The sequence below is a fragment of the Eretmochelys imbricata genome, chromosome 8 (assembly GCF_965152235.1).
Source record: "Eretmochelys imbricata isolate rEreImb1 chromosome 8, rEreImb1.hap1, whole genome shotgun sequence".
NCBI lineage: Eukaryota > Metazoa > Chordata > Testudines > Cheloniidae > Eretmochelys > Eretmochelys imbricata.
Window position 1 is genome coordinate 6,678,554 of NC_135579.1, and position 12,471 is coordinate 6,691,024.

Below are 12,471 nucleotides of genomic sequence, written 5' to 3' on the forward strand. Positions count from 1 at the left end.
TACAGATCAGCCTGAAACTGAGAAACTAAAACCTCATGCTGCAGCACCCCAGCAAGCACGTGAGTCTGTCTGGTTTTTGTTAAGGGTTCTGTGGGATTTTATCTTGTCCATTTGTTTTCCATCTGACGCTATTTACTTTATTCAGCATATTCATCTCTCTTTTTGTAGAGGACCTACCTCTGTAATGTGATGCGCTGAGGACGTACACAGTATGTTACAGAGCACAGAATAAGAGATGGTCCATGCCTTGAGGAGCTCCCCATCTCACGCAGGAACAAAACCAGGGCCATGGCTCAGGACAGGCAGGGAGTGCAGGCAACGCTGCCAGTGAGGTCAGCGCAAGAAGGATTTATGGACCTAATAATGTCCTTAGCACGGATGGATGACATCCACACATGTAGAGTAAAGTCCATTTATTCCATGGATTGGTGCAATATCACAATTTATATGATGGTGATTTTGCTCACACATGTCCTATAAATACATTTATGTCACGCTTTTTCTATGTACATTGCATTCACCCTCCTGTTCCTTTTTTTCCCCATAACTTTTTCTTGCAACTCAAAAAGTGCAAACTTGGCAGCTTAAGTTTTGAGTTTTAGTGTCTCTAAAAGCAACAGCCAGCGAGCAATGGCTGCAGCTAGGTACAGCTAGGCAGCCTTTCTACACATAGCTTTGCTAGTCCCGAGCTGCAGCACCCGCCCCTTACCTTTCCCCCACTATTCTGGTCTCAGGACGCAGCTCACGAACCCCTGTGAGTTTCCCCTGCTGTTCCGTGCCTGGGTCCAACACATAGTACAGTCAAAGCACTCCTGTCTTGAGTTTTCCCAGTCCTTGGCCTCCCTCTCCTGGGCACTGGCTGCTAACTGTACCATAGTACACAGAGCTTTTCTGCTGCACGGAAATACCCCCTGAGAACACGCAAACTCACTGCAGTGGTGCTTTAAGTGGATTGTAAGCCAGTTCTCCCAGTGAGAAGGGGGAGTGCACTGCCCTGTTAGCCCTACTGCATCCCTTTGCACTTACATACCTAGGCACCGTTTAGGAATGTTCTGTCTAAGCAGTCTCAGCTGTTACAGGTGAGGATAAAATAACCCTATGCTGCCTTCTAGCTTTGAGTCTATAACCTATATCCAGAGGGTGGAACCAATCCAGACTGGCTGCTGAGTACTGAGAGGGGCTCCCTTCTCCTTCTCTCCTCACTGCACTTTCTCTCTGTGCGCTGGCTTGGAATTTGCATTCTCCTGTTTTGTTAACCATTTCCTCCCCATCTTTGGGCGAGGAAGTGCAGAGGAGCTGCAACAGAACTATGGGGCTTGTGCTTGTTAAGGACATGGGGCGGGAGGGTCCTTCAGCACTGGTTTGCATCCAGCACGGATTTACCCTCTGGCGGCTGGTGAGGGTCTGTGTACCATGAGCCCAGCTCCCAGTGCCCGGATGTCCCTGTCACACAGAGCACCACAGTAACGGACTCCATGTTGGCAATCTCTGGAGAGAGGTCAAGGGCTGAATGGACCACCCAGACTGAACTGGCCTGCAGCCCTGGAATAGGGGCCTCCCTAGAGCAGGGTGGAGGCATATTGCAACCTGGGACTGATCCTGGCTGGACCCTGTCAAAGGGCACCAATCTAGCCCTTTCATTACAACGATATTAAGAAACCAGAACAAGGTGACAGGCCCAGAAAGGGGGTGACTGGCTGCCTGGGGGTGATGCCATGTCACTCCCAAGAGCTGTTAGCCAAAGGGCCTTCCTCTGAAACCCAACACCTAGTACATTTCTGGGACAATTACACCAAATGCCTGCAACAAAGCAAGACTGACATGGCTGCGTTTGGCCCCCTCACTGTGCTAACGATGTTGATACAGTCCCATGGCCTTGCAAACCCAGAAGCCAAATGCACCCCTGTTTTTGCCACCTTACATGGATCCCCTCCCCCCAAGCCAAATAAATTACTTTCACTGAACCCCACTTCCCTTCCTTGTTCTTCTCCTGTGGCTGGGGGAGCTTGGGGCATGGAGACGGGAGATCCCAGCTGTGAGGAGCCAGAGGTCACCAGCCCCTGCCCTCGCAGCGAGGGAGAGCGGCACGGCGCGAGTCGCTCAACGTCCAAAGCCACCGCATCTGGAAACCATTTTGACAGCTTTGCTCTCAGAAGTTGAACATTTCCTTTGCGGCCCCTGGCCTGCAGCTTCTCTGTTATTTCCGAGTAGCTCACCAGGTAAATACGAGGGGGCCATTTTGATTGGAGTGCATGAGATGAAGCCCAGACAGGGGCTTTCTGGGCCGCTGCACTCACTGAGGGGGACTCACCCATCCAGACTCCAGAAGAAGCTTTGTCACCAGTCGGAGTGGGTGACTAACCTAGCTCCCTTGGGTGCATTTGGGTGACACAGGGATTTCGGGTCCCAGGAGTATCAGCCTGTGCTTCCTGCCATGTCCTCGCCGGCATGGCTCAGGGAGCTGCCTGCTTCGCCCACTGTCTTTTTCTCCAGCGTGGTCTGAGGGAGGCCACCTCGGCCCTGGGCTCTGTTCTCACACGACCCCGTTGCGTATGGGGTGAGTCCGCACCCTGTAGATGATGACAGCCATGGCCGGGCACAGCACCATGGACGTCATGACAAGGATGGTGGCCAGGATGATCAGCACAATGACCCAGATGTCCAGGATGTGCTTGGGGATGGCAGACATGGTGGGATTTGGGCTGCTCGTGCCTTCCATACTCCTCCTCTCTGCCACAAAAAGAAAGAGTTACGGATAAAGCAGGGCACAGAACAGCACAGTCCAGAAAAGACCAAATAGTTCTATATTCCATCTCTTCCTTCCCACTCACCCCAGGCCTTCCCCCTCCCCTCTCCTTCACGGTTCCCCCTATCCTACCCACTCCTCATCTTCCCCATCCCATCTCTAACCCCCTCCCTCTTCTCATTTACCCCTGGCACTACAGAATGGCCAACTGTCTCTTTCCATCTCACTCCTGGCCTTTCCCAACCTAGGCTGAAAATACAACTTTCCTCCCCTGGCCTCTCAGGTCACATTAAGGTCTCAGCCTCCTCCATCCCGCCCTTTGCTCTTTTATTCTTGACAGCAGTAGAGCAGGGCCACAAACAGGCTAAATGGCCTTTCGGGTGAGATTTTCAAACCCTACCCTGCATGTCTGGAGCTTCTCTGGTGCTGCTGGCTAATGTATTTGGAAATCCTGCTTCAGTTTTAAACTTTTACAAACTTCAGTGCATCAAGGTACCTCCTTGGCACAGTGTATTACTTTTGCAGGCATCTGTATTTTGCAGCACGCTGTGCAATGTAGAAATGGCAGAAATGTAAACCCATGAACTTACATTTCAAACAAAGAAGCTTGGTTTGATGCTTAGAGAAGGGGGCTGGGTGCCAGGAGCCTTATTTCCATCTCTTCCATTGACTTGCTGTGTGTCACTGACTAAGTACCTTACATACTGTGTATATACATATATAATAAATGTATGTAACCCCATTTACCCGCTGATAAGTGGCCCTAGCAAAGCCGCTGTGAGGAGGCCCAGCGTATGCAAGGCTTGGATAAAAGCCGCTGTAAAAATACTAATTGTTAATTATTTATTATTATATGACTTGAGACAACGAAGCAGTGACCCGGGCATTCTAGCCAGTTATACCGTGATGTGTGGGTTGCTGAGGAGTGGAAATCTTTGAAATTAGTGAGAAGAAGAGCTCGGTGTAGCTCGAAAGCTTGTCTCTTTCACCAACAGAAGTTGGGCCAGTAAAAGATTTTACCTCACCCATCTTGTCTCTCTAATATCCCGGGACCAAAATGGCTACAACAACCCTGCACAGGAGAAATGCAGCATCTGATTACCGCGGTATCAGTGTATATACTGTTTTAGGCTGGGAGTTTCAAATGAGATGAGGGGAGTTAGGTGCCTAAATCCACCATACATTCAATGGAAGTTGGATACCTAATTCCTCTAAGCACTTTAGAAAATTGCAGATTTAAACTCAAGGCCCTGGCAGCCAGTGTCACGTCTGTTTGCACTGGGGATTAGGGATGGAATGTCCAACTGATGTATTCCATCCTAGATCTACTTTTCTAGCTTCTCTGCTGGATTCTGACAACACCGGGCTGTAGGATTCATGCCGTGGCATCATCCACTGGATTCTGCTGCCCTTGAGGCATCTCTCTTCCCATAATTGTGGCTTTCTGAGTCATGGAGTTAATAGTTTAATTACCAGAAAATTGTCAGAGGACACCATCAGGTAGGACTGATGGGCTGTGGTTTATCTTTCTGGTCTTTTATCCACCCCCGCACTATCTGCTCCTCTTTCATGTCTTTCCAGTCAACTCCAGGGTGTGCTAGTCTGCAGAGCAAACCTCCCTCTGCCTCCCCCTTCCTTCTGCAGAGCTTTCTCAGAGCTGAGCCCACAGTCTGGGTATTATCTTGTTCCCAGAGCTTAGTGGAGCAGTGCAATCTCTCTCTTAGGTCCTTATCTGGCCCCCATCATCATTGCATGTGAGCACCTCACACTCTTTTAATGCATTTATCCTCACACACCCCTGTGAGGTAGGGCAGTGCTACATTTCCCATTTGACTGATGGGAAACTGAGATACTGAGCAGCTAAATGACTCACCCAAGGTCACACAGAGAGTCTGTGGCGGAGAAGGGAATTGAACATGGGCCTCCCAGTTCCTAGGTTAGAGTCCTAAACATTGGACAGCCCTTCCTTTCTAAAAGGGAGGGTCAGGGGGGAAGGACATTCAAAGTAGGGCCTGGCAAACCTTTGTTTAAACAGAACCAAACATGACAAAGACCTGTCTCTGAGGTTCTCGGACCCATCTGCTTATGAACAATCAAGGTGTGACAGAGTGAGCAGAGCTGATTGTAATTAAATCCTGAGGGATGTAGGTGACATTTGTTGGTGTAAGGGCTTTTACGCCAGCTAGACTGGTCTTCTGGCAGGGGACTGAGTCACTGGCTCTGCTTCTGGTCCCCCCAGGAACCCTTATCCTTCCCCATAGAGCTGGGGATAATGAGTGACCAGGAAGGGGAGAGATATGTCTTTCCCAAGCTCTGAGCAAAAACATTTCCCTGGATAAGCCGTGGGCCCAGACCAGGCTTCACCCACTCATGCATCACACACCTGTTTACGAAAGATGTGTCTGGAAGGAGGACTGGTTGAAATTGGCATGCGAGTGATGCAGGTCCATGCATTTCCATGTGGCAGGGGAGAGGCCTCCTGATGTCATCAGCAGGTTCAGGCGTGTTTCAAGGCAAGAATTCGCTGGCCCGTTTCAACTGACGTTAAAAGCTACTCTTCCAGCGTAGTGGGGGCTTCGGTCAGCAAAGACGACCTACTCTATGCCCCAGCCCACCCAGAAATGCAGGGGGGACTGAGTCAAAAAACAGATCTCTGGGAAGAACAAGCTTCTAGTTGTGCAGCAGAAGAAAGTTACCTTGGTCAAGGTGTAGATCTAGTAACCCCAAAGATGACAAATGGTGCCCACACTTAGGGGCTGATCCTGCAATCCTTACTCATGTGAGTGGTCCCTGGGAAGTCCGTAGTCCCAAAGAGGTGCGTAGAGGCTATGGCGGTGGACATTCTAAGTAGGTATCAGCCTGGGAGAAAATGTATTTCCTCTTTTGCAGCCTCAGTGATGTGCCTTGTCCATCTCAGATGGCCCAGAGACACAGCTCTGATTCTCCTCCCCCTAGAGGGGACACTTAGAGTCCATCCCAGGTCAGCACTGAAAACTTGTTCTGTTTGAGGTGCGTGGATGAAATGCACAAGCTGATCTCCCTCTCCGGTGCACGTGCTAGTAAATGTTGGCCACCTCAGGCAATCCCAGGGAGAGAGCAGGATGGAATTATTTTGGCCCAAGCTCTAAATGGATCATAGAATCATAGATTTTAAGGTCAGAGGGGACCACTATGATCATCTAGTGTGACCTTCTGCACAACGCAGGCCACAGAATCTCACCCACCCACTCCTGTAACAAACCCCTAACCTATGTCTGTGCTATTGAAGTCCTCAAATTGTGGTTTAAAGACTTCAAGGTGCAGAGAATCCTCCAGCAAGTGACCCGTGCCCCACGCTGCAAAGGAAGGCGAAACCCCCCCAGGGCCTCTGCCAATTTGCTCTAGAGGAAAATTCCTTCCTGACCCCAAATACGGTGATCAGCTAAACCCTGAGCATGTGGGCAGGACTCACCAGCCAGACGCCCATGAAAATATTCTCTGTAGTAACTCAGATCCCACCCCATCTAACATCCCATCACAGGCCACTGGGCCTATTTACCGCTAATAGTCAAAGATCAATTAATTGCCAAAATTAGGTTATTTCCATTCCCAGCACTATAAATATGGCATGTGCACCTGCCGGGACAAACCCCCTCATGGAGCCCTGGATGGCGCCCTGCGTGCTGTGTCACCCTGGAGCTTTATCTCTAGTGCTGATCAGCAAGTACTTCCACTATTTGCAGGAGCTTGTGTCACACTCATACCAGCAAAGGTAGCGCAGGAGGAACCAAGATGTCAAGCCTCAAGGGCCCTGCAGATAAAAGCCCTAATCTCAGCTAATGCTGGCTGCGGATGTTAGGTCAAGGCTCATGCAGATTCAAAGGTCAGGCTGCACCCACAGCAGAGCCTTGAAAGCATGTCTTGAAACCTGGGCTGTTTATGCAACCACTGTGCCTGGTAATTGGTGCAGGACAGCACATTCACCCTCTGCGACATGAATGCTCATTAGTGCTACGAAGACTCTGAAGACCCCACCAGCACTCTGCTTGGAATCACAGAGGTTAAAGATGGATGAGGCCTCGAAGGTCATCCAGTCCCTGTCCACTGTCACTGCTTGGGGCTCAAGACCAAGATTCAGTGGCACTGTATTTGTGTCCGAACTGCCTCAGTACTGATCTGCCCATAATGTAGCTTTATGATTTGCCAAAGGAAACACCCCATAGGAGAGCAGCACTCAATTTCTGAAAATGGCGCTTGTGGCAAAAATGCATACTCAGTGGAGCACCTAACGTGTGCAGTTCCTGCAACCAGGCATGCAGCTGTGGTCATGTGCGTGCAAATGGACACACAGACATCTAGATGGTCATCTGTAGGTGCATTTACCGTGATCCCATGCACATGTATGGTGATGGTGGATGCTAATTAGGCTCCAATTTGGCCAGGCTTAATTATGAAAATGTTATAGATTAAGTGGCACCGAGCAGGGTAAATCCCTGTGCTGTCATCTTTGGAGATCTGGGTTTGAAACTTAGCCTGCAGCAGGTTAAAAAAGGTAATGAAGGTTGGTGGCCTTAGTTTAGTGCCCACTAGATGGGTATCAACATCACCACTCGAAACAACACCTGGCTCTGCACTGGAATAACAAGGAGTGTTGCACCTTACAACTGAGATGCATAGGCAGAGGCTGAGAGAGGTGAAGGGTTTGGGGCGGGTTAGAATAAACGTCCATTGCCAGAATGGGACACTTGCATTGGATGCCTGATTCCAGCCAGCGCTGCCAGACCCTCGCTCTCCTGGGCACTGAATCTCATCCCAGTTTATAAAATATTAAATGTCACCAGGGAGGAAGCAACCTGCACTTAGGACCAGATGTTCCTCTCCCTTCCCCTTTGTCTGGGGTGAGGGCAGGGCCCGAATGGGAGAGGGCTCAGGGCAGCTTCCTACATTCTGTAGCAGTTCTGATTAGCAAGGTTTTGCACCATCATACTCACCCACTCCCGATCTCAGCCCTAGGAAGCCACATGTCAGAGGGTCTATTCCCCACCTCCTGGGCGTCTCATAGATTCATAGATTCATAGATATTTAGGTCAGAAGGGACCATTATGATCATCTAGTCTGACCTCCTGCACAACGCAGGCCACAGAATTTCACCCACCACTCTTACAAAAAAAACCTCACACCTATATCTGTGCTATTGAAGTCCTCAAATTGTAGTTTAAAGACCTCAAGGAGCAGAGAATCCTCCAGCAAGTGACCCGTGCCCCATGCTACAGAGGAAGGCGAAAAACCTCCAGGGCCTCTTCCAATCTGCCCTGGAGGAAAATTCCTTCCCGACCCCAAATATGGCGATCAGCTAAACCCTGAGCATATGGGCAAGATTCATCAGCCAGATACTACAGAAAATTCTTTCCCAGGTAACTTGGACCTTACCCCATCTAAAACCCATCACAGGCCATTGGGCCTATTTACCATGAATATTTAATTACCAAAACCATGTTATCCCATCATACCATCTCCTCCATAAACTTATCGAGTTTAATCTTAAAGCAAGATAGATCTTTTGCCCCCACTACTTCCCTCGGAAGGCTATTCCAAAACTTCACTCCTCTGATGGTTAGAAACCTTCGTCTAATTTCTAATCTAAATTTCCTAGTGGCCAGTTTATATCCATTTGTTCTTGTGTCCACATTGGTACTGAGTTTAAATAATTCCTCTCCCTCTCTGGTATTTATCCCTCTGATATATTTATAGAGAGCAATCATATCTCCCCTCAGCCTTCTTTTAGTTAGGCTAAACAAGCCAAGCTCCCTGAGTCTCCTTTCATAAGACAAGTTTTCCATTCCTCGGATCATCCTAGTAGCCCTTCTCTGTACCTGTTCCAGTCTCTCCTATCATTATCCAATATTTTGCTCTCATTCTCCCAGGAGGTAGCCTGGCATCCCAGCTGGGCTGTATAACAAACCCTGAGCTCCGTAACTACACACGACAAGGAGACTTTTCTTTTCAATTCTTTAACGTTAAACTTCTGTTAATGAATTCCGCCCCCCCCCCACACCCCAATTTAGAGAAGTATCTGAGGAACATTGCAGGCTGGGCTTATTCTAACTCCACAAAGGAAAGGTGGCAATTGCTGACACTGCCCTTTTTGTGGAACAGGTCTGTAACCAGTTTTACTGCTAGCTGCTCGAATGTCAGAAAGAATTCTATCCACAGGGAGCTAATTTCCGAGTGGTCATATGTCTTCCCCCCCTCCAGCGCTAACACCAAAGCACTTACGCCAGGGACAGCGAGGAGAGCTGCTCTCATGGCAGAAGGCTGAGAGATCTCGGTGCCAAAGCAGCCATCATCCAATGTCATATCATGGCCAGCAACCCTGGTCTGAAATAAACCTACAGCAAAGGGAATAGACTAGATTCTGATTTCATTTATGCTGGTGTCAATCAATCACTTACTCCACGGACGTGTGAAAGTGAATGAGGATCCAGCCCAGGCAGGTTAAGGCTGCTGCAGGAACAGGAGCAGCGACTTTCTTAACTTTTGAACATTCATCTATAATCATCTTTCAAAGATGGTTCAGGAATAAATTAGTCACTTTTACTGAAGCATAGGGGGGACTATCTGACGTGGAGGCGTATGGGGGAACTAAGGATTGAGTTGCTACGAAAAGCTCCTGTTCGCCCTGTGGCTCTGTCTCTTCAGTGATTCGGATCAGAGACAGGGAGGGCGGGAGGGAGGGATAGTCAAAAGGGGAAACTCAGTGACCGCAGAATGAGGCAAAAGCAAAATGTGATGATAAACAGGGAAGACATGGACACACAGAAGAGATGAGAAAATCACACGTGGCCCCTCACTGTTGGTGGCTAAAGATCTCAGCAACAGCACACATGCACCCGTGCTTTTCCTTTCTAGCATGAGTTGTGTTTTCAGAAGGCAGGACTGGGCTAAGGGACCAGGAAATAAGACTCTGTCAAGCTATTCTACCTGGGAGATTAATCAGATCCTCCTGCACTTGAGCATGTTTGAAATTCAGGGGCCAAATCCAAATTTTGCACCTGAAGATCATCTCTAAGAATGACAGGTTTCAGAGTAGCAGCCGTGTTAGTCTGTATTCGCAAAAAGAAAAGGAGGACTTGTGGCACCTTAGAGACTAACCAATTTATTTGAGCATAAGCTTCCGTGAGCTACAGCTCACTTCATCGGATGCATTCAGTGGAAAACACTGTATTTTCCATTGAATGCATCCGATGAAGTGAGCTGTAGCTCACGAAAGCTTACGCTCAAATAAATTTGTTAGTCTCTAAGGTGCCACAAGTCCTCCTTTTCTCTAAGAATGAGACGCTGCTGTGCTTAAAAGCTAATGAAAGAAAGAGCTAATAGTTACCTGCTGGCGTCCTGGCAGCTCGGTGACTAGGGGACTCCTTGGGAAGAAGAGGAGAGAGACTCAAACCATTTTCCAAGGTAGCTAGCAGACAACTTTCCAAGCCACCACGCTGAACCAACACGCTGGCTCGTAATTCTCTGTGTAAGAGAGGAAGATCGGTCCAGCCCTTCTGAGTCTTGACTCCGCCCTTCTGCCTGGAAGCCCAGAGCCTGTGAGTGGTGGGTGGGGAGACAGTGCGTGTACGAGTTTCTGTCTGGTTAGATAGCTGCTGTGTGCAGTTATGGGCAGCTCTCTGCCCACACCCACTCCAGGAAGAGGGAATGTACAGTCTGACTGAACAGCCTTTGCCTCACTCACTAAAAAGGGAGCCTTTGTTTGCCTCCCTCTGGCTCAGTGCTGCCCAGTGGCCATGTACACACCAGGGAAGTGCGCACATGGTTTAAGGCAGTGGTTCTCAATCATGTACTCCTGGGGGTACCCAGAGGTCTTCCGGGGGTACATCAACTCCTCTAGATATTTGCCTGGTTTTACAACAGGCTACACTAAAAGCACTAGTGAAGTCAGTACAAGGTAAAATTTCATACAGACAATGACTTGTTTATACTGCTCTATAGTCTGAAATGTCAGTACAATATTTATGTGCCAACTGGTTTATTCAATAATGATATGGTAACAATGAGAAAGGCAGCCATTTTTCAGTAACAATGTGCTGGGACACTTTTGTATTTTTATGTCTGCGTTTGTAAGCAAGGAGGTGAAACTTGGGGGTACGCAAGACAAATCAGACTCCTGAAAGGGGGACAGTTGTCTGGAAAGGCTGAGAGTGATTTAAGGGTTCCAGCTGCTGCGTTCAGAGTCGGCATGAAGGCAACGGTTGTCAGGAACTGGGGCAGGAGGAGCAACCAATCAAAGGTTTAAAAGTCACGGATCCTGCTGGCCCCAAGCCCTTCCTGCAAATCCCAGCACCCTCCTCCATCATTCCTACTCCATCCCTGCAAATCCTGCTGCTCCCCTTCCACCCTGTACTCCATTCCCAGGCATCCTGCACTGACCAGGGGTCTAAATTTCCCAGCCACTTGCACCTGGAAGAGCCCTGCGGTCTCCAAACCATTTCCTTGCTATTCCTTTGGAAATTTAAAATGAAAGAAAATAATTGTACCAGGGAGCTTGCTGCCAGGCCCAAGACCGAAGCAGAGAGGGCCAAGGGTCGTCGGCTCATCTCCCCTGGGCTGCTCCTCCAATGCCAGGCGTGGAGGCGCTAGGAGGAACTACCTATTGCATCCACACTGAGCACCACCAGGGCAGGTCCCTTCTGTGATCATTCTCAGGTGCTGCTGGAAATGTGGGGACCCTGACTGAAGAGTCTGGACCTGCGGCAGCACCGAACCAAGTCCCTTGTGAAGCGGGCTGCAGCTAAGCAGGAGTTCCTGGGGGAGCTGGGAAGTCCTGAGGAGGGAAAACAGACTGAAATTCTGCAGGAGAGGAAGGGGGTGACACGACACTGAGTTCCCTGAGGAAACAGAGACAAGTTCTTGGGTCGAAGACTCATTCATCCTTGTGGCTCTCCGCAGCCAACCGCTCTGCCAACCCCCAAGCATGCCCCATCCCCCCAAACCATCCTTTTTAAAAACATGTAATCAAGCTGGGTTCTTCTTCTCTGGTGCTCAGGAGTCATATTTCCAGGCCTTCCTCCACAGCCAAAAGGGCTAGAAACTTCCCTTCTTTTTACATAAGAGCTGATGCCTGCATGGAATCACTTATCTCCGGGAACAGGGGCTATACGAAACGCAAGCCTGACCCTCAAGTCACGGGAATGGGCAGTTCTGAGTCAGCACGCAGGGCTCCCCCATGTTCTGGGACACGTTTGTTTTGCTAAGATTTGGCACACAGCTCAAGATCCTGACTGATTGTGACAAGAAGGCCAGCTTTGTTCCTGAATCCTGATGGAATTTTCCACTACCCTGGGCGATACGAAAGGCCAAGGGGGGGAAAAAAAATCCATCTATTCCTGGTTGCCTCCAACCACTAAAAGAGAGAGTCAAAAACAAACCAGAAGAGCACCTCCACTTTTTGCAGCCACTCTTATGTATAGCTCAGCGAAGCGGGGTTTGAGAGCAGCCTGCGAACATGGGGAAGGTGTAAACCCCGAGGAGCGAGAGGGGTTGTCTGGGGTGGTGCCTGCAGGAATAACTAGGAGCTAATAGGGTAAAAGGGAAAAGTGAGGCTGATAAGCATCTGTAGTGAGATGTTGTGAGCTAGTCTCCAGCGGGAAAGGCTGGAACTCCTTGTAACATTTGCAATTGGGATGCTGGATAATGCACTGTAGGGAACAAGCCTGCAGTGGGAGGGGACTAGATCAGTTAAT

At 49.2% G+C, this 12,471-nt stretch overlaps 1 protein-coding gene across 3 annotated transcripts; it reads right to left on the bottom strand.

Annotated features, from left to right (window-relative positions):
• Positions 1-398: 398 nt before the first annotated feature.
• SMIM3 (small integral membrane protein 3) lies at positions 399-10,234 on the bottom strand. Of its 3 annotated transcripts, none has more exons than XM_077825035.1 (3): positions 10,107-10,231; positions 5,130-5,820; positions 399-2,730 (listed from the first exon to the last, which is right to left on the bottom strand). In XM_077825035.1, exon 3 carries the CDS (start codon positions 2,717-2,719, stop codon positions 2,534-2,536), a length of 186 nt encoding a protein of 61 aa, XP_077681161.1. In that variant the 5' UTR covers positions 2,720-2,730; positions 5,130-5,820; positions 10,107-10,231; the 3' UTR covers positions 399-2,533. The 3 variants fall into 3 exon arrangements, with proteins under 3 accessions (XP_077681161.1, XP_077681158.1, XP_077681159.1); XM_077825032.1 differs by having other exon boundaries at positions 5,130-5,870; XM_077825033.1 differs by lacking the exon at positions 5,130-5,820 and having other exon boundaries at positions 10,107-10,234.
• Positions 10,235-12,471: the final 2,237 nt, after the last annotated feature.

Excerpts from the sequence above, each read along its gene's own strand:
- SMIM3 (XM_077825033.1), bottom strand. The coding sequence starts at position 2,719 with ATGGAAGGCACGAGCAGCCCAAATCCCACCATGTCTGCCATCCCCAAG.